The 27,957-nt window shown below is 43.7% G+C and overlaps 2 protein-coding genes across 3 annotated transcripts; one reads left to right on the top strand and one right to left on the bottom strand.

The window, feature by feature from the left end:
* Nucleotides 1-195: 195 nt before the first annotated feature.
* On the bottom strand, nt 196-13,081 carry lin28aa (lin-28 homolog Aa). The gene is made up of 4 exons (XM_035624104.2): nt 12,711-13,081; nt 12,030-12,226; nt 7,983-8,167; nt 196-4,233 (listed from the first exon to the last, which is right to left on the bottom strand). Exons 1-4 carry the CDS (start codon nt 12,739-12,741, stop codon nt 4,014-4,016), a joined length of 633 nt encoding a protein of 210 aa, XP_035479997.1. The 5' UTR covers nt 12,742-13,081; the 3' UTR covers nt 196-4,013.
* LOC118299945 (glycoprotein endo-alpha-1,2-mannosidase-like protein) lies at nt 12,112-27,953 on the top strand. Of its 2 annotated transcripts, XM_047334578.1 has the most exons (5): nt 12,112-12,250; nt 16,509-17,213; nt 19,332-19,441; nt 25,661-25,737; nt 26,766-27,953. In XM_047334578.1, the coding sequence occupies exons 2-5, from the start codon at nt 16,703-16,705 to the stop codon at nt 27,400-27,402; spliced, it is 1,335 nt and encodes a 444-aa protein (XP_047190534.1). In that variant the 5' UTR covers nt 12,112-12,250; nt 16,509-16,702; the 3' UTR covers nt 27,403-27,953. The 2 variants fall into 2 exon arrangements, with proteins under 2 accessions (XP_047190534.1, XP_035479903.1); XM_035624010.2 differs by lacking the exon at nt 12,112-12,250 and having other exon boundaries at nt 16,194-17,213.
* The last annotated feature ends 4 nt before the right edge of the window (nt 27,954-27,957 follow it).

A 27,957-nucleotide genomic window follows, 5' to 3' on the forward strand; every position in this document is an offset into this window, starting at 1 on the left:
ACAATAGTTCAGTGCCTTCGCTCAAGAAAACCTATGAATTGAAAGTATTTTATTTGTAATTTTATGTTTTGTTTTGCTAATGGTTTTATGAGTTAAAGTTACTGAATATATCTTCCATGACTAACAAATTCAAAGATGTCATACAGAACAAGTGAATGGTTAAATGATTGAGAATACATGAAAAACATGCATGATATTGACATTTATTAAGAAATGGACCAGATCTTTACATATAGAAACATAATCACAGTAAAACTTTGAAAAGCCTACATGCTGCTCATCATTGACAAACTAGCCATTAAATCGCCTGAGATCAAGATAATTGTAGGTTTTTGGCAGTAAACATCTGATACATTCATCAGTAATAAAAGCACATTCTTTTTGGAAGTAGCTCTAGCCATTTACTCTATAGGATACAATATCACAAATAGAATGGCTGATGGTCACAAACAAGATGTATCATGAAAAGCATGATGTGCTTCAAATGTTACCCGAGCACAGTTTTAAAGGTCCTTGGATATTTTTAAAGGTATATCTAACCCATCTAACACCTGACAAACAAATCACAATAACACACCAATGAGGGGTCAAACAGGTTTGTTGCAATCAGAATGTCTTTCATGGACTTTCAGTTTTCAAATGATACTTTGAAAACATCCAAGTACAGCAGAATATTGCAAACATTACAATAAACACTTTCATTCAACCTCTACCTAAATAGTGGGTGTCGGAATCCCCTATTAAGAGTTTGACAGATGAGGTATTGAGTACATTTTTTTTACATTACAATCATGGAAACTGATGAACAAAAGTCATCTGTGTGTTCCCCTTTACAAAGGGGAGAAAGGAAAGTTCAATGTAAAAATGCAGAAAAAAGAAAACCATTCCAACTAATCAGAGCACTTGCATTAACAATCTTTCTGTCCTTTTATATCCTGAGTGGAATTATCAAGTGTTTCCTCATGCAACCTTTTCAAAAATTTTAACATCACCTAAAATCAGAGTATGAAACAAGATTCGAGTGTTGATTCATTCATGACACATTCTTTTTGTCGAAAGCATTGATAGTCTGAAACACCAAGTATCGGCCATGTGTTGAGATGAGACAACCCCAGATTATATACTACAATCCCTTTAACAACATTCAACTACATCCCCATCTACAACGATAATAGAGGAAAAAATACAATAATAGTGGAACATTTTCTGCGTATCATAATAAAACATGGCAAGTTATTTCAAAGAGGAGAAAAAATATAAAGATCATCACGTCGTGTGCATGGAAGGTTGAGTTAAAATGCTTGCAAATGTAAATCTTAACTGTTTCCCATCATTTGTAATCTTTGTTTTTCCTTCTTATGAATAATGAGAAACTGTTGCACCAAGACACTGAAAAACAGACAGTACTAAGCCCATTTTACTGTGGCTCCCTTGTCCTATTTTCACATCATGGCGATGACCAATTAATCCCAATTCTGTCTCGATTGAACACTCCTAAACTCTTTCCAATCAATCTGAAGTAATCCCTGAGTTTTCAGATTGGCATTTCCTGAGATGAGACTAAGAGTTTTTTTTTTCAAACCAGCAACCAACTGTATGTAGTATATGAAAATCTAAATAATATAGTATAATATATAGAACATATAGTCAAAAGACCTTGAACTGAATATATAAGAAAAACATAAACAAATGCATCTTACACATTATTAGTGCAGAGTAACATTGCATTGGTTTAGGCATAGATAGGAATAACAATGTGCCTCGCTCCTGAAAGACTCATTGTGCACAAAAGAATTAGAAAAATAAAAATCATACAAGGCAAAGGAAATAAAAGAAACTCACAGTTTAGGTCAGCCCTCATAATACTTTGTACCTGTACAGTATGTGCTGTATATTGTTACTCTTGTATTGCAATATCACTGTTTCGCTGTGTTCGTACTGCATTGAATTATTAAGGACCGTTATTTATCACGCACACATGTACAAAGTAATACCATGATGTTAAAAATGCGTTACCCGAATATATTCTCAAGTCATATGTAGCTTTGAATGACATTTTTGCAGTTTTCTGATGTCTAATCAAACATTAATTGCAGAGAGGCTTCAACAGGAGCAGGGGAAGCTGCAGCATTCTTGGATGAAAATAAATAAGTAGTATGTTTATTTTTCTTAAAAAGGCTTTAGAATAATTTTACATATATATTAATTGGGTGTAAATGTCTCGTCAGCTTCTCCTGTAAAATGGGAGTAAAATGCTGATTGGCTAGCTAGTTCTACATGCTTCTCCATGGAGGCTTGGTGTTCCTGAACTATAACCCTACTACGGGTCATAGGGAGGTAATGTCTTAAATAACTACCTAGAAATGGATCACACTGGATATAAACAAAAACACCAGTCATCCCACTGGCAACATCATGTCTGATTCTGCCTCATTTTATTCAAGTATCAAGAGGAGAGCTAGCTGGACCTGTCAGTAACTCAGTCCAAGTCAAGAATCTTATCAGAAGTTATGTTGTACATGTATACGGTTCAGTATCACATTAGTGGGAATTCTATCAAATCCACGTTGAGATAATAATAAAGCAGCAGCCTTTAACACAGCCACCATTAAATGAGGATGTATTGTAGATGGAAAGTTGACCATAGTAAGGATTCCAGCTCCAAGAAAGGTTGAAGAGTAATTTAAGAACCTGACTGAAAAGCAGCATTGTAGCCCTCTCTGGTGGAGACTTAGAGTCAATGCACCCAGTGGAAAAATATCACTGAGCCTTATGTGAGAAAACAGCAAGAAAACCTCCAGAAAATTCACAGGGAGTGAGTTGGCGTGTTGATGACTATAAACAAATACACTACATTCTGCAGCGGAATTCTCGTTTTACAGGGACACCACAGGCTTTGTGACTCAGACAATCCCCTGCTGCGTTCGTCATATGTGAAAGGCAAACTCTGGACCCAATTTTTCCCAACATTTTCTGGCGTTCATGTCTGAAACAGCGCAAGATGAGCAGCTCAACGACTGGATGTCAGCAAAAACTATATTTTCAGAGGATTTTTTAAGTTACTCCTTAAGTAGGTAAACCAAAACTAATGACAATCCTGTGTAAACACTGTAGTGCAAAAAGGATTTGATTTAATCCCAATTCAAATCTCAATCTCCAAAACTGTATTATGAGAATATTTGGTTTACCATCAGTGTTTAGGATGACACTTTAAGTAGCAGACCAAACATGCACCATTGAGGTAGACAGTGCACCTTTAGACAGCCAGCGAAATGCTGGATGAAAATGATGAAATGACAAAAACAAACTGACCAAAAGCTGGATACCACTTATGGTCTGACATTCATTTGGCCCCAGGAAAACTGGATGGTCAACTGCTTTATTGGCAGATGCCAATACATTGCCCTTAGCTATACCCTAAAACCCATCCCATGTGTTTTCACGAACCCTCCCATTTCCCATGCGATATGCAAGCTAACATTCATTGCAGAGGTACGAACAGTCACGCCTCTGCCTTGTCGGATACTGAGGTGTAACAGTCAGGAAGAAGACTAAATGGTAAGGCAGCGAATGTGTAGCTCCATACTTAACAAACTGACTGAAAATTACATAAAAGCAAAAGGTATAGTGCCCACAGGAGAGGCACAGCATCACATAAAATTAAAAAAAAGATGGTTATATAAAAACTCATTGAGATAATCTATCATGTGGCATAACTCACCACATTCTCAAAGCCCTCAAAAACAGCAGTGATTCAAACATTTAGAAAGCGTCCTGAGTGCAATAATACAGCAGTATTCCTGAGTGTTACACCAAGTGAAAACAAACAAACAAAAAAGAAAACTTCAGCAACATTCTTCATGAGCAATTTTTTTTTTTTTTAAACCTGAGGTTGTTCCAAAAGCAGCTTCAACAGGTGGAAGGGGATCACGGTGTGGTTCCCATCCCTCCATCAAAGCAGTTTGATTGGCCTCTGTGCTTCCCCCGGCGTCAGCGTTGCCCCGACTCCTCGTCTAATCGGAGATCTCGGGTGGCAGTGCCGAGTGGCTGTGCTCCTCCTCGTCTCCTTTCAAGGAGGACGGCTTTCCCTGAGAACCAGGGGAGGACTGTTGTGCTTTGATCGGGCAGTTGGCAACCATGTGGTCGATGCTCTGGCAGAAATGGCACTTCTTGGGCTGGGGTGGTAGCTTGCACTCTTTGGCATGGTGGTCAAGGCCGCCGCAGTTGTAGCACCTACAAGAGCAGAGAGCATTCAGTCAGATATGGTGTCCCTCAGCCTACAGTGATTTATTTTTTTAGCAGCTGCTATCACCATATCGTCACATCATCAACATTTGAGTTGTTATAGGTTTACTTCCAGAATACAGATGCTACTTGCACATCTACAGAACAACATTAGAATTCATTTAGATACATCTGAATGGTCATCTCTGTTTTTGGTCTCCTCACACCTAAGGGAGATATCTGGCTCCTTAGATGCTGAACATGTTGAATATGTTCACCAAAAAGTCACTAACATCGTCTTTGTGCTGTTTAATGCTGAGGCACGAACATGGTCTATATGAAAACTGAGCCTTTAGTGTCAAATTTTGCTTATGGGTACATCATCAAGTAAGGTGAAGCGTGTAAATCCAAATGAAGTGTCAGTTACCATTACGCATTTTACTGTGGAGCGCTGACTTTGAGTTAAACCCGTTGTCCACCAGGTGGCATCATTTCAAAGGGCATGACCCGAGTTTGCGTTTGGTCATAAATCTTGGGAGGGCATTCCAGGTCACACCACATTGGACTTGCCCAAACTGTCATAATAATTATTAATTAGCTGCCTTAAGGGCAAAGTGGAGATTCTTGATTCTAAATTCTGAATATTTTTCAGCACACCTGGTATGGTTACCATGGCACGTATTATCTCGGATATCACGGACAGCTTGTCCCATTTGTCCGTTTGTCACTGCCAAAAGCTTCCCATTGGACTTTATTGTACAAAGACATCCGTTTCATCAGCATTGAACTTTAGAAATCAACTCCACGAGGGGTCAGCGGGAGCCATCGGGGGTGCCACTGGCCACCCCCTGTTCGAACAATCATCTATAGAATGGCCACGCGTGCGGGGGCGGAAGACAGATGGGTGGTGGGCGTGGGGCGAACGGTTTGTGCCACTGCGGACCCCCTGCCACCACTCCATCCAACAGGTGAGGTTTGGACAGGGAGGCTGTTGAGCAGTTGGTGTCAAGGTCTAAAACAGTTACTTCACGGAAGCATCAGCATCAGGAGGCGAATGGAGGTAAGGGGAAGTGGCCCCTTTGTCTAAAAAAGCTGCAGTAATGACCTCTGAACCTTGACCCCCACACCCACCCACACACACACACTCCTCTAACCCCCAATCCCATCCCAGCCCACAGCCCTCTTGCATTTACTCATACACTGTTGCCATGACAACAGTGACCTTTAACCCCTTTGCCTAGGCCCTTGCATCTGTTATCAATTAAATGGACAGGAGTTTTTTTTCCCCTCCCTCAGTCAAATAGCTCACTCCGGTGGCAAAACCTGAGCTCAAAACCAAGAACTGCAACCAAATGTGATATTCTTTTGCCCCCGTCCTAAACAAGTCCAATTATTGGCTATAAATGTGATGAATCAATCTTACATAAAAAATACATAGAACACCATCCTGTGTTGCATAGTCAAATAAGCTGGAGGGGAATAATATCTTATCCATGGATCAGTGTGGTCTTGAGAGAGTTATTGAACCACAGCGGGCCTCCCAGGACTCTTTGAGGCGGTAGTGATCTCTGTTCTCACACTGACTACTCTCTGGCTCTAATCACAACTGACAGTGGGGTTGAAGTTGATACACCTCTACCCCCCCCCCCCCCCCCCTTGGAGGGACATTGTTGACTTTATCGAAACCTTTAAGAAGAAATGTTTCCACAGAATGTAAAAAAAATTTTTTTTATCTGCTTTTGTATCTCTCACAGGACCCAGACTTAAATTAGCTCTTACTTTTCAAGAATAATGGACACACGTTCAGTTCAAATGAAAATGCTGTATATGAAAACCACTACTTTTCCCCTGCACATTCAGACATTGTTACTTCAGTCAAGCAGAAAGAAAAGAGTGCTGGGATTATTAATAAACTAATAAGTGTTATTTTTTAATCTTATTTGAATTATTAGTTTGGTTTTGAAGTTAAAAATCACATTGGTAAAAGAGGTTTAGGAATAGAGAGGAAGATGGAGAGTCATTAGGTGTGTATTCACTTGGGGCCCGCAGATTTAAACAGTTATTGATCCAGGTCACACATCAAGCCTGCTTGGTGTGACCCTTGCTGGGGCAAGAGATGGGGGTCGGGGAATAGGAAGGAAAATGCGGAGAAACTAAAACACCATTGTATATCTGATTCGAATGGACACAACAGTGACTGTTTGTTGACTGTTGAAAAGGTCCCTAGTGTAAAGATACATGATTTGTAGCTATCAAATGAAAACAATGTATCTCCATATTTGTTGATTTAATTTTTTTAATTAATGAAAGGTTTATGTTCTGGAGATGAATTGTTTCATTCGTGTTGTGGCTGTGACTGAATCAGCTAATATTAGCCTAGTCTAGCTCTCCTAGTTTACAATATATGCAAATATACACTAATCAGCTTCGGCATTAAAACAATGTTGCTGATTGGTGTAAACCGTGGATGGAACCTCTCGGTATATTTTAATTTGGCAAATTTGCGCTTTGCGTTTCACAAAATGCCTCCTGGTCTTCAGGAGTTTGCATGTACTGCAGCAGAGAGCGCTAACAATGGCAGTTATATTATCCTCTTCTCATTTTCAGTTAATCGGACACTGATATACACACGGGCAACAAATTCATGGGGGAAAAAAACAAGTATCTAAGTATGGCATGGTTCCATCTCGAGTCTCACTTCATGGCTTCTGTGTCATAGATTCTCGGTATGTTAACATATCTATTATTGGGATATAATATCGCAAACTCAATTTATATGTCAATATTTTGAAAGCGCCTCTCACCCTTTTAAATTTTCATTCAACCCTTCACTGTCACTCCGGTATGATTCCTGTACTGTAGCACCTGAAACATTTTTACTCTGAAATGTTGAAAAGCAGATTTGCGCTTGAGCTTGAAATGTGCTATATAAATTACAAATAAGAGAATTTAAAAAAAAGGTGTCTGCATTAAAACATACATGTGAATAATGATTAGTCATTTTCTTAATTTCAAATTTGCAAGGAAAAAAGGGGGAAATCACAACCAGGTTCAATTTTTTATGCAGACCTACTAAAATCTTACTACTGGTGTGACTGTATGCATCCAAGGGTGATGTGGACATGCAGAGTTTCAGGCTTTCTTTAAGTCGTGGGAGGCGGTTCAGGGAAGAAGCTACGCTGTGGTACTGCTACAGATAAATTGTAGCTTGTTCAACATTTATCAATTCAGTGCTGTTCTGCCTCCGTTATTTCTGTTCCACTTTCTGAACTCAACACATACAAACTGGATTTCTTTTTGTCTTCCAATTTTCTTTCCCGGTTCCCTCCAGATACAAAGCCTCGTCTCACCTGAGATGCTTCCAGACATGCAGTGAAGTGCGGACATTACCCTGACATTGTCCAGAATGAATGTCTGAACACAGCTCTATGTACGTATCCATTCAAACAGGAGAGTGATCGGGTGGGGGGGAGGCAAGCGTGTGTGATGTATGTATGATGTCTGCGTGCACTCTGTATGTGAGCGAGTTTTCTTTTAGTGTCCATAAGAGGGAGAAAGCAAGCGATGCAAATCACCAAAGCTAGTCTTGTGATGATGGCATAAAACATTTTTATGTGACAATTTGTCCTAAATGTTAATCAAAAATTCAATTGGGATCACATTATTCAAAATTCTACCAAAGCTAATATGCCACTTCAAAGAGAAGTTAAAAAGTTTAAATTGTATTTCCCGTTTCGTCCCAGTTCATCCCGGCTTACCTATCTCCCTTTGAACGTCGCTTCTGGAGCTTCTTGCCTTTGGGTCTTCGCTCGCTGCCCACACAGTGGATGCCTTCCGGTCCAGTGACTCTCTGAGACTCCAGACCCTTGGAAGACTTCTTGAAGGTAAACTCGACCGCCTCGCCCTCCTTCAGGCTGCGAAAGCCTTCCATGTGCAACTTGCTCTGAAAGGGGAACATGGGGCGAGAATTCAGCATCAAAATCATTGTTTTGGGGGAGTTTGTAACACGCTGGAACTTCCTGATAGGCAAGACAGAAAGAGTCCAATCGAAAAAGGGGGGAAGAAATATTTCAATATACTTCAAATAGATTATTAGATTTTTCAAATACTTCCAGTGAGCAAATCACTTCACCATTGGGACTGTGGAGACTGACCCTTGAGAACAAACCCCCTACCCATTCTTCACTGTGATACCATTGGAGTCTGATAGCGCTTATCAGGTGTCTGGTATTTTGAGGTGATCATTGTGTCTCACCTGATAAACAAACAAGCTTCACAAAGCTTTTGCTGCTCCCAGTTTGTGCACACACACACACGACCCAGCACTCATGCCTTGATGCTGCTTTGTCTTTTTTGCCGTGTTTGAGAGGTAAAGCTGATGAGGATAACCCCCCCCCCCCCTCCGGAGGAACGGCATTCCACACTGCCTCCCCCACCCCCATCCCTCTTCCCATCTACATCACATAGCTCGACTAACACACTGACCATCACCACTAACCCTAAACTGCAGGATGCAGGGGTTAGCACAGGGTTTGGGGGGTGGGGTGAGAAGGCAGCAGGGTTTCTCTGGGAGGTTGGGGGGGGGGGGGGGGGTGACATTCCTTGAATAGTTGTTTAGCAGAGAGAGACATTAATGATAAAAGTTGAGGGAATGATGTTCCCCTTTTGATAGGACTGCTTGAATATGCAACACCTTTTTCAGTGAGAGAAAGACGTGTTTGATGAACAACAACATTGCAGGGGACTAGTGGTCGGAACATGTTGAGAGTAAACAATAAACCTGGCCTGCTGCTTACCTGCATAATCATCACCTGAAGTTACCTTCATAAAGGTATACAGGTGCCTTGCAAAAAAATTAAAATAAAAAAACCCCTCTGTTGTTGCCATTGAAAAGAAAAGGTGACGAAGGAAAAGGGTGGTGATTTGCGGATAAACCCTCAAAACTAGTAAATGCAACCTGGGAAAGCCCTCTCTAAAATCCCCTTGGTGGGACAGAGATTTCATGAATCCCTTTAGATGCTCTATACCTTTCTCTGCTTTTGCCAAAACCACCAGGAATCAGACTGAGCTTCTCAGAGCACACGGTCTGTTGTTAAACCAAATCCAGCGGAAGACGCGTTTAGGACATCTTATAATTTACAAAAGATACCAAGAAGAAGATCTCCAAGACGCCGCCTTGGATAAATCAACCAACGAGGACACGTCAGTAGTCAAAATTTATGTTGGAAATCGAACAAAAACCGCCAGCGTTTCTGGTGACTTGCAAACTAACAACACCATCTGCAATGAAATGGGAAAAAATGTAATCCACTGTGAGTGAGTGGGTGTCGTTTCCCCTGCATGTTCTACCCAGGCGCCGCCCGAACCTAACCGAGTACTTCCGGGAGGTGTGAAAGCTTCCCACACGGACAATCCCCGGTTGTGTGCTGCATGTGTGACGGACGGTGCAACTTCCGAAAACGTCCGGACCCGACATCTCCAGACTATAGTCAAAGTGACAAATGGCCTCATAGATGAGCATCTGCTACCAAAGCCCTGATCGGCGGGGAAACACAATTGGTGAGCCGTGACATTTGAGTGGCAACATGGACCTCCACAGAGCTGCACTCCCACTAGGCCTCTCTACCCTGGTGACCGTTAACCCACTTCCTCTTCCATGTGTGACCTTCCCCCAACCCCCATAACGGACTCTCACCAGCCACATGCCCACATTAGGGTTATTAACACACACACACATGCAGGTACTGGATGGGAGTGGGACCTTTTAACTTGCGGTGTACGACATGACGTTGAGGCGTTATGAGTGGGGTCCACTGTAACCTCTGTCCAGAATGTGTCTGGAAGCACAGTGGCGCAGAGAAAGACATCAGAGCAGCGAGGGACAATAGCAGGGGTGCCGCCTCCACAAAGAGGGGCTCGGTCACGGCCGAGGGGTGCTTCATTTGGATGCATGGCTCCATTGTCCACCTGCACAAAGGCTGGTGGACCTTGGGAGTTAATTTTCCCTGACACGCGGCCACTAATTTCAGGGCTGAGGCCTTTTTACGTTGCCAGAAGCCCGCTAACATCCATCATTGACACGTGTGGCCAACATTTCTAGTGACAGAGAGGGAAGCACGTCACCGGCTATCTTGTGGACGAAATGAGAACAGTCGCAGCCGAGGCAACTGCCTGAGCAAATCGGCTAACCCAACTTTTCTGGCGATCAATTTGTTTCCACGACACTCTGGATTGGAGTTTTTAAGCAGCATTTGATAGCAGCTGGAATTAAAACTCAGGGTTTCCATCCCCAGTTGAACTTGTCAAGCACCAACTTCCTGTTTATTTCTACAGTAAAATAGTGAGAATACACTGTGGATGAATGACTGACCTTCTTTATATGGATGTGTATAAAGCAAATAAAGTGAAACAATTAAAACTTGGTAGAGAAACATCCCCACTGCCTAAGGCTTTTTTTTAGGGTGGGCAAAGTTAAAGCCTGAGATCCCCTGTGCTCTCTAAAGCTTTTACAGCACACTGCCACACACAGCAAAGAGCCCTTAATCACTTTATGACAGGAACCTGGAGGTGAATGAGCAGCTCGCGGAGTCTCCTCTCATTCACATGCTAAGCCTTTATCTTATCAGACAGCAATGGAGGGGCTCACTCACACGACAAGCAGGAGGGGAAGCGCTTCACCCCCGCACCGCCCCCCATCCCCCGGCCTGTACCTCCCACTTGACCATCAGCACCTTCTTAAAAAGTTGAGTGAAGTCTTTGGTTGAAAGTAGATGAGAGGGGAAGGAAACAATAAAAAAAAATAAAAAAAAACTTGAGTGAAGATTTAAATAAATTAAATCAGAACTTCAGCGACTCTACAGCTACTTCTGTGGCTATGAGCGTGACAATTTCCACAGCCCTTCAGTAACAACAGAAGACAAGAAGTCTTACAAAAAAACACATTGTTCTGTATGAAGCATAAACGCTGTAACATAGAAGATCAAAACTGCCTGATGTTTATATGTGTGTGTGTGTGTGTGTAAGGTGCAAATTTCAACCTTTCAAAAGCCAATTCATCCCGGTTGTATTGTGAAATCAACCTGGAGGTGAACTTTTTTTTAATCCTCACACGATTTGAGAGTTGTTTAAAAAGCTCACGCATGCAACACAAGCATTGACGAATGACCAAAACCACTCATCACACTAAAGTGAAGGCGATCGTGAGTGCCGACCACTCACGGCTTCGGAACCGAATCAATTCACACGTCTGCTCTTCCCTTTAAAGGAACCGGCCTCCATGCGGCTCACACCGTGATCCGGGGCTGTAAACGTTGATGTGTCTCTCGGGCATTGATATGTCAACCTACGAAAAGTGTGCGAGCTCACATCACACTTCAATTTACTCCATCATGGCATTGAATCCCTTTAAAAAAACAAAAAGGAACAACACAGCTCCCCTCTGGCTGGAACACATTTCACCTGGGGGGACAGCCACCATGCTGCATTGAAACCATAAGCCTAAACCAGTGACATATAGGCATCACTTATTATTGTGTTTTGGTCCTCATGTATTTATCTTCAGGCTAATGAGGCGTGCTTGTAGTCTGTTGTTGAATTAATTTTTTTAAATCATTTCAGCTGCAATGGGAAACAGGTGGGACGACCCGGCTCCTCCTGATTAGAAACGTCACCTGCTTCACTTTCATGCATGGAACTTTTGAAAATGTCGTTTTGTGAGTGTGTGTGTTGTTTTGTTTTTTTTGCAGTGTTGGTATGTGGCTGAGTTTAGAAGGTACGCGTGGGCCCCCGACGGTGGTCGACCTCACCTGATGGACGAACACGTCGACCGGTTCGGCCAGCGGCTCTGCCTCCCGGCTGGTCATGGACAGGAAGCCGAAGCCCATGCGGACGTTGAACCACTTGCACACGCCGGCCCCGCGGAACGACTGCGAGTCGTCCTCGGCGCCGGGCCCCTCGCCCTCCTCGGTCCTGGGCCCCTCGCCCTCCTCGGTCCTGCACACTCCTGCGGGAAGGGGAAGGGGAAAAGGTGCGCGCGTACAAAGTTACACGGATTCTGCTGTTGCAAAAGGAAAAAGGATGAATGAAAAAAAACTTCAGAAAGTTTTAAAAAGCTAGAAAAAGCCCCCCCTCGTTTCTGTTGCGTTGTTGCATCACTGATCGATGCGGATCGATTGAATGGAGACATAAAGCAAAAGGCCTGTGTGCTGGATTTTTGGCTAAATGATGATTAAAGTTATCGCCATACATTTTTTTTTAAACCGCAACAACCTTACACAGGTTGGCGCAAAAATAATAATCGATTTTTTTTTTTTTTTGGATGCATGTGGTCAGATCTTCCAAAGAGCGTTTTCATGCACTCGCGCGTTTAATCGCAGATCACGTGTGCGAACAATAGGTAAAAAAAATATAAAAAATAAAGTGTCGTTACACGATCACATACAGTCCCGTCGGAAAACAGCTCAATCAACCGGGTTTTGTTACTCAACCTGGGAATTCCTGGTTCGAAACGGAGCCCATGTCTTCACGTCTGCCCTGAGTCAAAAATCAGCACCCGAGCTACAGTGTCCTTTTTCTTTCGTTTCGTTTCGTTTAGTTCTGCTGCTGGTGGTGGTGGTGGTGGTCGACCCTCACACTGGGTAATCCTCACAGATTGCCACTTTCATGCAAAATGCTGTGAGGAGCAAAGGCTGCGCGGCGAGAGGGAAAGAGGGGAGGGGGTAAACAAAAGAGGGCTGGCAACCTATTCCCCCTAAACAATGAGGGTTGGTTGGGGGGGGGGGGGGGGGGCAGGATTTTTTTTTTTTTGCTTAAGACCCCCACACCTCAAAGAAAATGCGAGGAAACCCAGCCCCTCACAGACACCACCTCAACCATTCCCGGAGATAACTACTGCCCCCCCCCCCCTAAAATAAGGCTCCCAACATACCGTCTGCCATGTTCGAGGGCCACTGTGATCCCGGGGTCCACCGCTGCCGTGTCCGCCTTTGTCGACCGAAACGCGCCCCTGCAGTGGTGATCGCCGCTGGTCACTATACGACAATGACCATTTCCAATCCAGCCCCCCCCCACACACACACACACACACACACACACGCGCTCGGTCACGTCCACGTGATTCACATCTACACTGTCCCCCGAGGAATTGACTGCATCACGTAAGGGCCCCGAGTGTGGGAGGTCGCCTATCACCCTCTAACGAAATACCCTCGAAATATCGTTATATTTTAAAAAGAAGAAGAAAAAAAAGACTCCCAATCTGTCCCTGGCCCCGTCAGTAACGCCTCGACCAGTTGTAGGCCTGTATTCTATTTTACCCGCAGCACTGGGGGATGTTTTTTCTGTGTTTTTTTGCAAAAAACATGCTAAACCTGCTTTCCTTCAGGTTTGTTTCCCTTCTCGAGCAGCCCTGTAATAACGACAATCTGCAAAAACCTGCAGATCACGTCAAGGTGAAGTAAATGCCTGGCTGCAGTATTGGCTACAGAATATTATGTAAAAAGTGAGAGTAAAGGCTTGATCGGCCTGTTTTTTTAAAACATCCCATTTCACCCTTTAAAAATGGAGATGAATTATAACGATGGGTTTAATCTCATCGGTATGATTTCATATTTTGCCTTGGATGAGTGCAATGTGTGCGTTCGTTTCCTCGTGGCCACTGCCGCTGTCCCAACATGCCAGAGAAAGGTTTGTAATGGTAATCCAGAGGAAACATGGAGGGGGAAGGGTTCTTTCTTTTTTTTTTTGCTTTCCAGGAAGAGATCAACTCAGATTCCAACCATCGGGACCATCAGTTACATTTTAAGGGGAAAAGGAAACAAAAAAGAAAAAGAAAAATGATGAAAAACAGGTTACAAAATAAAAATGTATAGAGAAAAGAAGAAAAAAAACACAGCCCTCAAAAGAAGATGGCAGCCGACAACAAGGCTGGCTGCTCAAACGAATTCACGGATCAATAGTGATTGATCACGTCGTGTTAAAATGTTGACTCGTGTCCTTGTGGGATGATGGATGAATCAGGAGACGGAGGGAAAATGATGTTGTAGCCAAGCCAACGTGAAATAGTCTAAATGTGAAATGACAAAAAAACAACAACATTGATTCATGGCCCAAATAAATACATAATAATGACGATGATACTATAGATCAGAAACATGCCAGCGTAAGCTCACATAGAACGCTGCAGCCCAGATATAAAATACAGAGCCTGAATACATATGACATGTGATAGTTTGATTGCCGGCCTCCACGTGGGAGGGAGGATCGTTTGTTCGTTGGGTTCGTTGCATTTATTTGTGCAGGTTAACGAGAAAACGATCCGAACGATTGACCGGTTCCTCCGGGTGGAGGCCGCAGCTTCACCTCCACCGCCCGACCGACGGCCCGGGGGGCGGGGGGACCCGTCGATCCCAGCACAACTTCCACGATGACCCCCCGTGGACCCGCGAAACTCGTGTGGAAACTAAACATGACACAGAGTGAAATTATCCAAAGTTATGAAAAGCCCAGTACCGGTGCTTTCAAATGAGGTCAACAAACACGCAGGATGTGAAATTTTAATATATGAGGAACAATGCCCCCCCCCCGCCATGAAGCCGAATATGAACATTATTTTTCTTGTTTATTGTCATTTTGTATATATTTTTTTGTATTTCAATTGGAGGATCAGATTTTATTGTGAGATGCAGAGATAGAAAATGCCAAAAAATATTTATATTTCCAGTTAAGAAGAGGCCTGTGGTTTAAAAAAACACGAAGATATCTTATAATAATATTATTTTTTTTTAGCTGTACAATCTCCCCTACCCCTATTTTTTTTTTTAATAATCCGAATTTGTATGAACTAACCTGAAAGAAAGATTACACGGTGAACGACCCGAGTGGCTCCTTCTTCTTACTCTAATAGACATTTTAGCTCCTGTCGCTTTAACGTTGATACCAGGTCAGAATTTCATACTAAAGGAGAATATCTCCATCATATTGTGGATGGATCTGGGATTAAACAACAGTGGCAGCTTTAAATCCCCCAGGTGACACGAGGGGGGGGGGGGGGGGGCAAGCGGCCCGATAGTCTTGGCTCAGGCTGAACTTCTTATGGACAAAGGAAAACAATGTGATGAAAGTGTCAGCAGTCGGGTCGTCCCCGGTGGAGAGAGGGTCTGACACTCAAGTGTGTGTCAAGAGTGTTTGGTTCTCACTCCGCTGGACTCGAGCCAAAAGTGCAACAAGCCAGTAGACTGAAAAACAAACATGGCGCTTCACTTATGTTCTCACTTTACAGACTTTATCACAACCGAGATTTACTGTTTGAAAACTTTTTTGGTTTGTTTGCTAATTTCTGAGAATTAAATAAACGACGACATGTTGCTGTCCAATAAACCTCCGAGCTCATTCAGTTTACTGTCAAGTATAGGAAGTAAAATTAAAACTAAAATTATTTTCTCGAAAGTAAATGGTAGTGATATAATAATAATAATAATAATAATAATAATAATAATAATAATACATTTTGCCCCAAGTGCCCGTCTCTCTCCGCAAATTAGTAAGCTGCATTACAACATCTAGATAAGTAGGGTCTCATATTTCCGGCAGTACCTGAAAGCAGCAAGGGGAAGATGCCGTGTGTTCTATGAAACGACCACTAGATGTCAGTACATCTCTGAACTCACAGCACAGGAGGAACATCAGAAAGACATGTCACGCTCGAGAGGTTTGAGTGAGGATATTTTTAAATTGTGTTGAGTGACCACCGAGAGATTATAATCCTGTAGGCTAGTCCAATTTAGTCCCCTTTAAAAATTGTGTCTGTTTTGGCAAAAGATCTGCGAGAATGATCTCCTCTCAAGACACACCAACCGACACACCAACCGACCAACCAACCGACCGACCGAACAACCAACCAACCGACCGACTGAACAACCAACCAACCAACCAGCCGACTGAACAACCAACCAACCGACCGACTGACCAACCAACCAACCGACCGACCGACTGACCAACCAACCAACCAACCAACCAACCGACCGACTGACTGACCAACCAACCAACTGACCGACCGACCAAACGACCGACCGACCAACCGACCGACCAACCAACCATGGAGGCTGGAACATTCTTCCCTCCGCCGGTCATCTGCCCAGTGCGAGGTGCGGATGGACCAGTCCCTGGGCGGGACGAGCCAACCAACTGCAGGCGGAGGGCAGTTCAGTGAGGGGCGGTGTAGCAGATCTGTAGTGCATCGCGTCTTCGGGAACGGTCGTGCATTAACAAAAAAACCAAATTCCCAGCAGGAGCAGAGCAGAGGACCCGCTGACAGACAAGACCGCGCGGGCGACGATGAAGCTGCAGAACAAAGTTCAGACATCCCGCAGTCCGCTGCGACGGCACCGCCGTCATGTAGCCACGGAGACTATGGCTCGTGCGTTGTGAGGGCAACTCTTGGAGTGACGGGACGCTGAGGGGTTCGATCTGCCTCGTCGACATGGCGCGGCTGCGGAGGAAAGCGTGCACGGCCCTGTTCCTTTTCGCGGTGTTCGTCTTCGGGACCATGATGGGACTGAGGACCCTGAAGCCCGGCGACGGGCTCTCGGACGTCGCTCCGGGCGCGGCGCTCCCGCCGGCGATGGGGGCCAAGGTGGACCGGCGCTCCGTGTCCCGCGACGCCACCGCGTCCCCGGGTCAGGCCCGTCCGGCGGGCGGCGCCACCAAGGCGGTCCTGTCCAACTCCGGTCCCGAGGGGACCATCTTCTACGACGTTCACATTTTCTATTACTCCTGGTATGGCAGCCCGCACATGGACGGCAAGTACATCCACTGGGACCACATCCTGGTGCCGCACTGGGACCCCAAGATTGCATCCAGCTACCCGAGAGGGAGACACACGCCGCCCGAGGACGTCGGCTCCAGCTTCTACCCCGACCTCAACCCGTACAGCTCTAGGGACCCGGACGTGCTGGAGTCCCACATGGAGCAGATCGGAGCCTCCGCAGCAGGTGTGTATATATACACACACATATATATATATATATATATATATATATACTTCAGAGACACACGGGGCACCTGAAGAGCCGAGTCTCCTTTATTCGAGCCTTTTCAGCACCACACACCCAGTGGACAGCTCCCCACACTCCCGGCACAAAGTCCCCCAAGTATCTGCCGCAGCTCGTCGCCCCCCCGCACCGCAGACTCGATACCCCGAGAGTAGAGGCCCCGTGAACGTCCCCCCTGACTATTTACAGTTTCAAAGTTGAGACTGGAAACTTTGCAGCATGTGTCAAGTTAAGTCGGTTTTGTCCCTTTTTCAGAATGGTAATATGGTTGAAATCAATTCCAGGAGATAGATATGTATATAGTACATGTGCTGTTTTAAAGGATAATATAACAAAGACTAATCATGGTATTTAAAAACCTTCAAAAGATAGAAATGAATCATGATGATTTAGTCTGTTTTTGCAAATGAACACTGGCATATCATTAACATTCCACTGAAACTCGGCAAATGGTAATTTAAGTAACTCAGTTTAACAAAGTAGTATCTTTGAGTTCTAAAGATGTTGTCTGCCATGATGTCGTCATCATAATAATAATAATAACATAGCTTTAAAATCTCTAAAAGTGCATGTAATAAGCTGGAGCTTAAGCGTGCTGTCGTTGCGAGAAAAAGATCACCCGTGCTTTTATCTCTATTCCAGGCTTTAGTTTCCGTTGTTAGGATGTTGTCATTTAGAATGTTTTACAGGCACAGTTTGTTGTTAGGCGTTTCAGAAGCACTTGTGGCTTCCCCCGATAGGCAGCAGAGTCCTGTGGTCTGCTTGTCGAATAGCAGCTGCGTGTGTCCTGCCCTCGTGCAGCCAACACATGATAGGCCCTGATGTTTCTGTCCTGCGGTGATGCAGGATATTGTACACCATCCGGAACAATGAAGCCGGCCCTCTGAAACCTTACCGCCCTGACAGATGGATCAGGGAAGGGGGACGGCTCACAATGCTTGGTTAAAGTAATCCATTTAATTAGGCACCGAAGCCGGCCCAGGTCTAAATAGTTCACTTAGCCTGATGGCTGATCCCCTGCCACGTCAGGGGCGTGTAAACGCACCGAATAGTAGCAGTGGCCATTTCTTTATTTCACAAACACACACACACACGCACACGCACACACACACACACACACACACACACACACACAGGTTTTGCAATCTAATGGTCGCCACAGCTACTTAGCAAGCATTCATGTTTAATCAATTATATCCGCGTGCGTGTGCCAGACCTTCTCTGGATGTCCCAGACGCCACTGTGGCCGGCGAAGCCATTTCTCAGCCTGCATCGTGAGCACAAGCGCGCATTTCTCCACAGGGATTTATGAGCTGTCACAAACTCGAGCTATGCGGAGAGATCGCCACTGAAACACCAATTAATCAATCAAATGCAGGATATGGGTGATGGGCCAGTAGGCATTCAGATAAAAACAACCAACTCTCCTCTACAAACAGATCTAACACGGAGCACGACCGCAAAGAAACACGAAACGAACACAAAGTGATGCAAAATGTCCCCAATGAGAAGTGTGAAATGACCATAAAGTTCCAAATAGAGACAAAAACGAACACAAAGTTGCAGAATGACCAGAACGAGCTTCAAAATGAAAATTAATCATTTTTTACGTTTCTCTCAGTCTATGTCTCTTACCTTCTTCTGTATTAAGGGTCAGGGGCCTTTTGCATATCTGTGCCCAAGGGGCCCGTTCTCTCCCCATCCATCCATCCATGCAGGCAGCATCTTGCCACAAACCTGCGAGGAATCTGTCCGAGTCCTGTAAAATAAGTACAGTAATTACCCGAGTGGATTACCAGGGTGGACATTTTACATAAAAGCGCAAGTGACTGTGTTGCTTCAGTTTGTAAAAATGTGTGAAGAGCTGCATGAAAAATCTCACCGTAGATTAATGAAAGCAAACGTTTCTTCACCCGAAGGATTGTCAGCATTTCTTTGCAATATCCATGAAATCCATACATCATAGCAACAATGAATAAGTTATCATTTTAAAAGCTTCACATGCATTTGGAACTTCGGTTCGGATGATCAAACTCTGTGATTTCCGTGTGTCTCCAGGGGTTCTGGTCCTGTCCTGGTATCCCCCCGGCCTGGCCGATGACAATGGGGAGCCCGCTGAGGATTTGGTACCAGCTGTACTGGATGCTGCATACAGACACAACCTTAAGGTAAAGAAAAAGCATCAACACATTTTTATGCGTGCGTGTGTGGGACCTGAAACCAAGCAGGGAAAGAGCCCAAGAGCAAAAGGTTAAATCTATTCTGAGACAGGCACGGTGTTCAGCTCACTTTTCACTGCATACATCAAGTTGTCAAAGGGAAATTATTTGAGTGATGATTTTTCAACGACTTGTCCTTTTTAATGTCACTCCTCATAATGCTGATATATATATAATTTTTTTGATTGATTTAACCTTTATTTAACCAGGTACATTCTAGTGAGCAAGCCTACTTAGCAAGAAAGTTAGTTGCAGACAAAACAATAATAAAAAATAAAGAAATCAACAACAGAACAATATAAAATCAGATGAAAGAAAACTAAAACTAAAACTAAAATAGGATAGACAGTGGGCTAAGAACACATACAGTTAACAATATAAGCATTTACATTAGTTTACATTTCCAGACTGTTCCAAGTGACTGCAAATGAAAACAAAATACTTTATTTCCTATCATTGTCTGCATATTAAAAGACAGCAGATCTACTGTATGTTACTGTAAATTAGCAGAGATACTTAATGGTAATTTGCCCTGAACGGTTGTATTAAAGATGATCACTGTGATACAAATCTCAAAGCACTATGATAACATGTGTGCACTGGTTGATAAATTTATACAACAACTATAATAATATAGAGCCAATCACAATAACTAAGAACTAGTAAAAACTTGTCAACATATTGCTGAAATACTTTAAATATTTTAAACGACTTCTTTAAAAGCAATAAAAATCAGACTGTGTTTATAAAGTTTAACTAAGCGAGAAGATCCACAACCATAAAAAACAATATCATCTGCCAAGAATCATTTGGTTTCACCTAAATTATTTATGCAAAGAGAAAATAAACGTGGGACCAAGCACAGAACCTTGAGGTACTCCAATAACCTTCTAAAATGCATTGTCCCATCTGTTGGAGGCTTTGGCCTTGGTGGTGACTTTAGTCATTTTGTGTTCTGGTCTGTACTAAACTCAATCTCCACACAGCCATGACGAAAAACTAAAACATTATTTTTGTTGTTGTTTGTAACAGTTTTGTACACACGACAGAAATTTCGGTCCTAATCGTTTTGGTTGTTCGTGAGGCAGCTGTTGAGTGCTCCATGTCATTTTCACCACACGTTTCCAAGGAAAAAAATACACCCAATCGTCGATTGTCAGAACATGTGAATTTTTTTTTTCTTCGATTGAGACCATGGTTTTGGCTTTAAATAAAAAGGCTCAAGAACAATAACCGCTTTGCTTTGACTAAATAACAGAAAGGCTAGAACTGCAGCGAAGCCGCCGCGTCATATCTATTATTTAAATTGCCTAATTGTATAAAACGCCCAGCATGTTTAACTCAGATGTTAATGCCTGCAGGGACAACCCCTTTTTTAATTCCTGAATGGTTGGCGGAATATGAATGAAGAATTTGAATGAATGAACATCTGAGGACATTAATCTCAAATCAACCATTGTGCTGTGGAAGCTCCAGCCTCCGTTTGCCACCGGAGAGTAAGACACCGAAGCTCCAGCTCCTATAAGGCTGTCTCTGCGGCTCAGGGATTTGACTGTTGATGTCTGCAGCCGCAGTGACATCCCCAGCACTAGATCTGAAAATGGGGCAAAGAGCTGCTGCAGCTGGATCGGTGGTACAGTGAGGACTGAGTGAGGTGTGGGGAGCAGCAAACACCACATGACCTATTGCCAATTAGGTCGGAAAATGATGTGATGGAGAAAACAACTGCCTTCCACGTTGCTCCTTCTGCCTCCTGTCACCGCATCGAAGGCTTATTAAACTTTTACGGGTAATGCTTTGCCTGTTTATGCGATACAAATCATGTCAGATGCTCGACAGATACAGATAAGAGAGCCAGAGAGAGTAAAGGGAGACAATGGGAGAGAGATCCACAGATGTGACACTATCTTTGGTGACATGGATGTGTTTGATTGACACGGTGATCAGAGTTTTCGGGTCCTTTCTGTAAGAATTCCCCTGTAAATAAAATTCTCTAAAAAGGGGAGTTGAAGAGAGCTACATCATGTGTGCATGTGCCTGTGTGCTGATCAAACGCTTCCCTGGGGCCAATCTTTCTGTATGACTGAATTTGAAATGACATCCTCCATAACAGAGACTGGCTTGTGAGAGTTTTCTTGTGTCAAAGCACGCCATTAATAATGCACCAACAGCTTTTTACACAACACACTACACATTTAAGTAAAGGAATATCAGACGGACGACATGCCAAGTGGGCCGGGAACAAGATAAAACCTTTAGCGGCCCTTGTTGAAAAGTCAAAGCATTACTTTAAGTTTTTGTTTGCATTTTGAGGTGGAAACAATTAAGATGTTTTAAGATATCACCTGGGAAATCACAATGAGTACACCAGCCCATATAATGCTGATATTTTTGTTAAATTGTGGAAAAATGAGCTACATGTATGTGGAGGACCAAAATAACCACAAAGAAATAAGTTTTATTTACATCTTGCTCAAATGATCACAGAGGTCAATTGCGAATAAAGCAATTTAAAGGATCATCACAACACAGTTTCATTATCATTCCAGAGTCCTGATGCGGATGTAAAGAGAATTTATTTCCCTGCAGCTATGTGACACATATTGACCTCTCACTCCATAAACAAATTTGATGAGAGGCAGTAGGTTTGTTTGGCCAGCTTGTCACATTTGATATCACCGTTTATTTATTTTTGTATAATTCTTTTGCTTCGCTCCAGGCAAAGAAATAATGTATCTCTGCAAGGGCACAACAAGAACGACAGGATTAGATACGCAACGCTGGGCTGACGAGGTTTTACACATAATGCTGTCAGGAGAGGAGCTAATAGATGGAATCTAATGCGAAGATTTATTGTCATTGGTGACCCAGCGAGCGGGACATCATTATAAAAAGGAAAAAAAGTGGAGGAAACGTGTGTTGGGGAAATAATAAAGACTGGCATGCTCTCTGCAAATCAACCGAACATGTTTGAAATGAGAAGAGGCTGCATATGTTTGTGTCTTATGAGACTTAGGAAATCATAATCAGAGACGACCTTTGAATTAAATTGCATCTGCAGCAGCAGCATGTTGAGCGCAGGGTTTCTTAGCATCCTGTTTGTGGTGAACGCCTCCCACTGCACAGGAAGGGACATTTATCTTAGTGCTTCTTCTTGCATAATCTCCACAAATCGCTGACGTGGTAAGGAACTTTGGCTCTGATCATTTGGAACTAATTATGCAAATTTTCTGGAGCAACAACATTAGATAATTTCTTTGCTCATTGTTCTACTGAAAGGCGGGCTCGGAGGTGCGAGGGGAAGCCTGAGTGAGGCGAGCAGTGACAGATGGTCCCAGATGAGCAGTTGGCAACCGCCCAGAATGTTTGTAGCAGCAAAGTGGCTACCAGCTAATCTGAGAAGTGAATGTCGACTCGCCGCAGGAAGGTTACGGGGTCGGACCCGTTCGCCGGCCGGGGAGCCTTTGGGTGTTCGTCCTGTGCCTGCGTGGCTTTTGTCCAGGCTCTCCGACTTCCCCCCAGTCCACATACATACATCTTAAATTGGTCTCCATATGTCAGCTCTGTGGCGATCTGTCCAGGGTCTGACTCTCGCCCAATGTCAGCTGGGATGAATACATGATATGAGTAACCAATTAGGGGCCCCTGGCCAAGTGTGTGACTCAGGCAGTATGGATTGATTTTCAGTCTCATATCATTTATGACAAAGAAAAGAATCAAATCGTCCCATTTGAAATTCTAGAATTTGAGTATTTATGGTACTTTTCAAGTGATCTTTGCTTGAAACATCACTTAAAAGGATTATTGGACATGGGAGCAGAGCTAAAAACAACATCCATCACACTGCCAAAACCACACTGATCCCTCTCTACGTAACACCACAAAATAAAGCATTGTACTTACTTTAAAACATTTTTTTTTAGTATTATATAAGTTGAACAGCATTTCAGCAGCGCCCACACACAGCCCGTGTATTGTGTATCGTGTTGGGTTGGAGAGCAGATCACATGGAGCCTCCACGGCAGTGCTATGCTGCTCGACCTCAGCTTGAAGAGGAGCTGAAATAGTCTTTCAGCCCAGGGGAGTGTGGGGGCGGTTCGATGGGGACAAGGGAGGGGGGGTTGGAAGCTAGGTGCAGGAGGGATGGAGCAGAGGGGAAACATGCATCATGAGTCCCATGACTCCGTTTTGGCCTCTGAACAGTCTGCACCCCGGGGGGCTGTTAAAGTTCTATCTAGTAAGTAGGCCATGTAGCCGCATGTACACGGGGAAACATGGCCTGTGGCCGCCCGATGATGGGATCAGCAATACTTTCTTGTTTCCAGATGCACCGAGTGTCTAAGTTAAAAGTCTTTTGTGACCTTACTTTGGAATGTGCCTCCACTGGCTTTGTCCACAAAGTGAAAGTGACAATCTCGAAGAAAGCAGTGCTCAGCTTTGTTGAAATTGAAGTAATTGTTACGGAGGTCCGGACCTTTTATCTTCTCGTTGGCTCGCATCCCTCAGTTAGTGCTCTCCGCATGACATGGCATTAAATTCCATTCTGCTCAGCATAAATCCTGCCAGGCTGGTCCCAGGCTCACGCTGTCAGATGTTTATGAGGTATTAAAATGCGCCGACTCCCGTCTCATTTACTTTGAAATTACCACAGAGTAATGTGCCAGTGTGTGTGGAAGATAATGAGCTGAGTTTTCCTGTGGCCTCCTCCCCCTCCGCCTCGATTATTACGTGTCTTCATACCCTTTAATAACTAAGATACAGGTTCATGCAAGATCTCTCGTCATTTGCAAAGACGTTCAGAGAATAGATGGCGTCGCTGATTTCATGTGGCCATGACATTTCTTCCTCCCTCTTTATTAGCATTTGTATTTTGGAAGCAAAATTGTTCTGACACCATCGGAATTTAGCTTTTTGATTCTGATTCCTTCCGGCCAGCTGACGATTTTCATCTGGTAGTTTTTGCAAGGCTATAGTCTATAGAACTTATCAATCCATTGGTGCACTTATGGTCAATGTCACAATGACAATACTCAGTGTTGTCAACCTGACATTACGGCTAACAAAGATAAAATGCAGTGAGCCAAAACTTGCTTCCCCCCCATGTATTGCTCGATAAAGTCTGCTTTTCAAGTTAGATCTTTGTACTAGATGCAGAATTAATTCATGATCTATATCAGGAACATGACAGGAGCTATACATTGTGGGCTCAGTCAACCTTGTGTCAGTTCATCCAATGACAACTTGCGGGCCTCCATCATTAAAAAAAAAAAAGCAAAGCAAAAAAAAGCCATTTTCCTTCACATGGGTGTCCACTGCCGGAGAAGAAAAGTGTTTTACTTGGATCATACATTATTCAGAATCACTGAATTCTCCGGCCGTGGCTCTAAAATATTCAACTTTTGTTGTACGTGTCACTTCAGGTCCCTTGTTCCTTTGCTGCTTTTGTTCATCAATTGCAAATACCCGTTTTCTCACAGAGCCGTTTTCTGAGCATACAGAAACTGTACTCGGGGGTGAAAAAAACAAAACATTGCCAGTGTGACGTCTGTTTGTCAGGAAGAGTGAAAATGCAGTTCATTGCAGCCACATCGTAAACAACAAGGATCTGTGTTGGATAAGTATGGTTGTACGGGTTGTACTAAGTCACTCAAGCTGCTCAGTTTTTTTGCAGAAAATTTTCCTGAACTTTTGCCGAGGGGCTGTACTTGAGAACGCAAAATGTCCGCAAATTTTCCTGCCTACCCCTGCAAATGTCTGGGCCCCTACGTTTTTCAAATGTGAACGGCAAACAGCGGAAAATGTCCGGACCCAGCTTTATACTCTTAAACCAGACACCTCATGCTGTGGTTTAGGGCCACACAAGGTCAAACTTGTGCACGATGAACTTATTTTAATAAAAGTAGAAACTTGCTTTCTCGTGTGTGCTAATAGCAGTGAGTGGACTGATCAGCTGTAACATCCTTTGACTTCATTGACTATGATATTATGCATCATATTGAGCTGTTTTCTTGCTGGCTACTGGGATTGTCAACCTCCCTGACCGTTGACGTGTCGTCAATACTTAGTGAGGTCATCTGTAAGTGCTGACTGTGGCATTGCTTTTTTCTATGACAGTAATGTGATGAATGGAAAACCAACAAGGCGTGTCTTCCTACATGTTTCCCCCAGGTTGCGTTTCACATCCAACAGTATGTGGGACGGAACGACCAGAGTGTGCACGACAACATCAAGTACATCATCGACAGGTAGGCGCTCGTCTGGCTGCACGTCTCAACAGAAGACCATTAACATTTCATGCATAGTTGAAAGAAAAGTAGTTGCAAAACACAGATACTTAAGTCATATAATTATATAAGGCCAGTGTTATGTCTTATGAATGAGTTTTTAAAGCAAAAGCTATTTCCCAACCTTTAGATATTCAGGCGCCCAAAAACTTTGATACAGAAATAAAAAGCCAACCTTCATATTTTGCCTCGACAGTGATGGTAAGGGCATCGCAGGGTGATGGCTGGTGTGTCTGTCCAACACTCTGGTCCAGACTGTTGTGGAATATTTTCTATCCTCCCCGAGAAACTCTTGGTTCTCAGGCACCAAGACATCCACGGTCATCTCCATTAATTATTCCATTTCACAGGCCAAGATAAACAATCGCTGACTGGTCAGGTTGTCCCTGAATGTGGTATAAAGAGGCAATGAGATATGGTTCCCTTTTATGACCATCGTTTTTCCTTGACCTACAAAGTATCCGGAGGAGAATGGCTGTATTTTAAGTTAATTTTGCTGTGAGAATTTAGAATAATATTAATATCTTTGGTGTCCTTATAAGCTTTCTTATTGACCACTTAATGTACAGATTCCACTTTTGTTTCCCCTTAAATATAAATCGTTTTATTTTTATCCTGAGAGCATCACATACTGTATATTCTTTATCTTAAGGGTTTATATTAAGTCAAACCCATTTTACCCATTTCCTCAAAATCTCTGTCAAATTTGTCATTTTCTGACCACATGAAATTTTGTGGGTTGAATAATATCCTGGTCCAGAAAGTTGGTTTGTGATGACTGGTGTATACTGTCCAGTGACTTTTTAGTAGGTTTAACTCACCATCAGGCCACAACGTCCACTTGTCCAAGATGGTCCAGAATCCAATCAGATTTTTGCTCCCCTGAGGATAAACCATTTGCTCTCATGTTATCCTCATGTCACTCTATGGGCTTGAGACATGTGTAACAAGCTAACTAACTTAATAATAATATCATCTTGTCTTTAAAGGTACGGTGACCACGGAGCCTTCTACAAGTTCACCTCCAGCACCGGGAGCACTCTCCCTCTGTTCTACATCTACGACTCCTACCTAACTCCTCCAGAGTCCTGGTCAGAGTTTTTGACTCCCGCCGGCGCCCACAGCGTGCGCGGCTCCGCCTATGACTCCATCTTCATCGCGCTGATCGTGGAGGAGCGCCACAAGCACGACATACTCGCCGGTGGCTTCGATGGCATGTACACGTACTTTGCCTCCAACGGCTTCTCCTTCGGCTCCTCCCATCAGAACTGGAAGGCCATCAAGGCTTTCTGCGACGGCAATAACCTCCTGTTCATCCCCAGTGTGGGGCCCGGCTACATCGACACCAGCATCCGGCCGTGGAACAACCACAACACGCGCAACCGGGTGAACGGCCGCTATTACGAGACAGCCCTGCAGGCAGCGCTCAACGCGCGGCCGGAGATCGTCACCATCACGTCTTTCAACGAGTGGCACGAGGGGACGCAGATAGAGAGGGCTGTCCCTAAAAAGACAGTGACCCGTGTGTACTTGGACTACCAGCCGCATGGGCCCGACCACTACCTGGAGCTGACCCGCCACTGGGTGGAGCAGTTCAACAAAGAGAAGGAGCAGTGGCTCATGTGAGCTTAAATCGGACGAACGCTGGGGTGGACACGGGATATGGAAGGGAACAAAAGGAGACGGACGTGAATGTCGAGGTTGATCGGTGTACACAAGGACATGCGTTGACATTTTAATTAAACCGGATGAGAAAGTTCTTATCTGAAAATTTCAGCACACATGCTAATCTACAAGAACAAATGCAGCACTAATAGAAACCCTCTAGCAGAAGAAAAGTATATTAACTGGTCTGAATACCCTCTGAGTATTTCTATAGTTGTATTTGTAGCATGCAGACTAGCACTGGTTCCCTCCACTGTGCCAACCAACACAGACGTTTGATAGAGGCGAGTAAAGCAGGTCAGACAGGCCGTTAAAGGGCAGTTACACTAGAATAGGTCTTAAGGTTTATTATTATATTCACTGACATCAATCTGGATTTTGGTGTAATTCGATTAATGAAAAGACGCCACGTTCTTTTGGGTGTGCAGGACTTTTTCCCCCCACCAGTCAAAAACAAAAAAAATTAATAGTTGAAAGTGTTGAAAGCCGAATAAAGACGTCTGCCATCTTGATTTG

This window comes from Scophthalmus maximus, chromosome 1, assembly GCF_022379125.1.
Source record: "Scophthalmus maximus strain ysfricsl-2021 chromosome 1, ASM2237912v1, whole genome shotgun sequence".
Lineage (NCBI taxonomy): Eukaryota > Metazoa > Chordata > Actinopteri > Pleuronectiformes > Scophthalmidae > Scophthalmus > Scophthalmus maximus.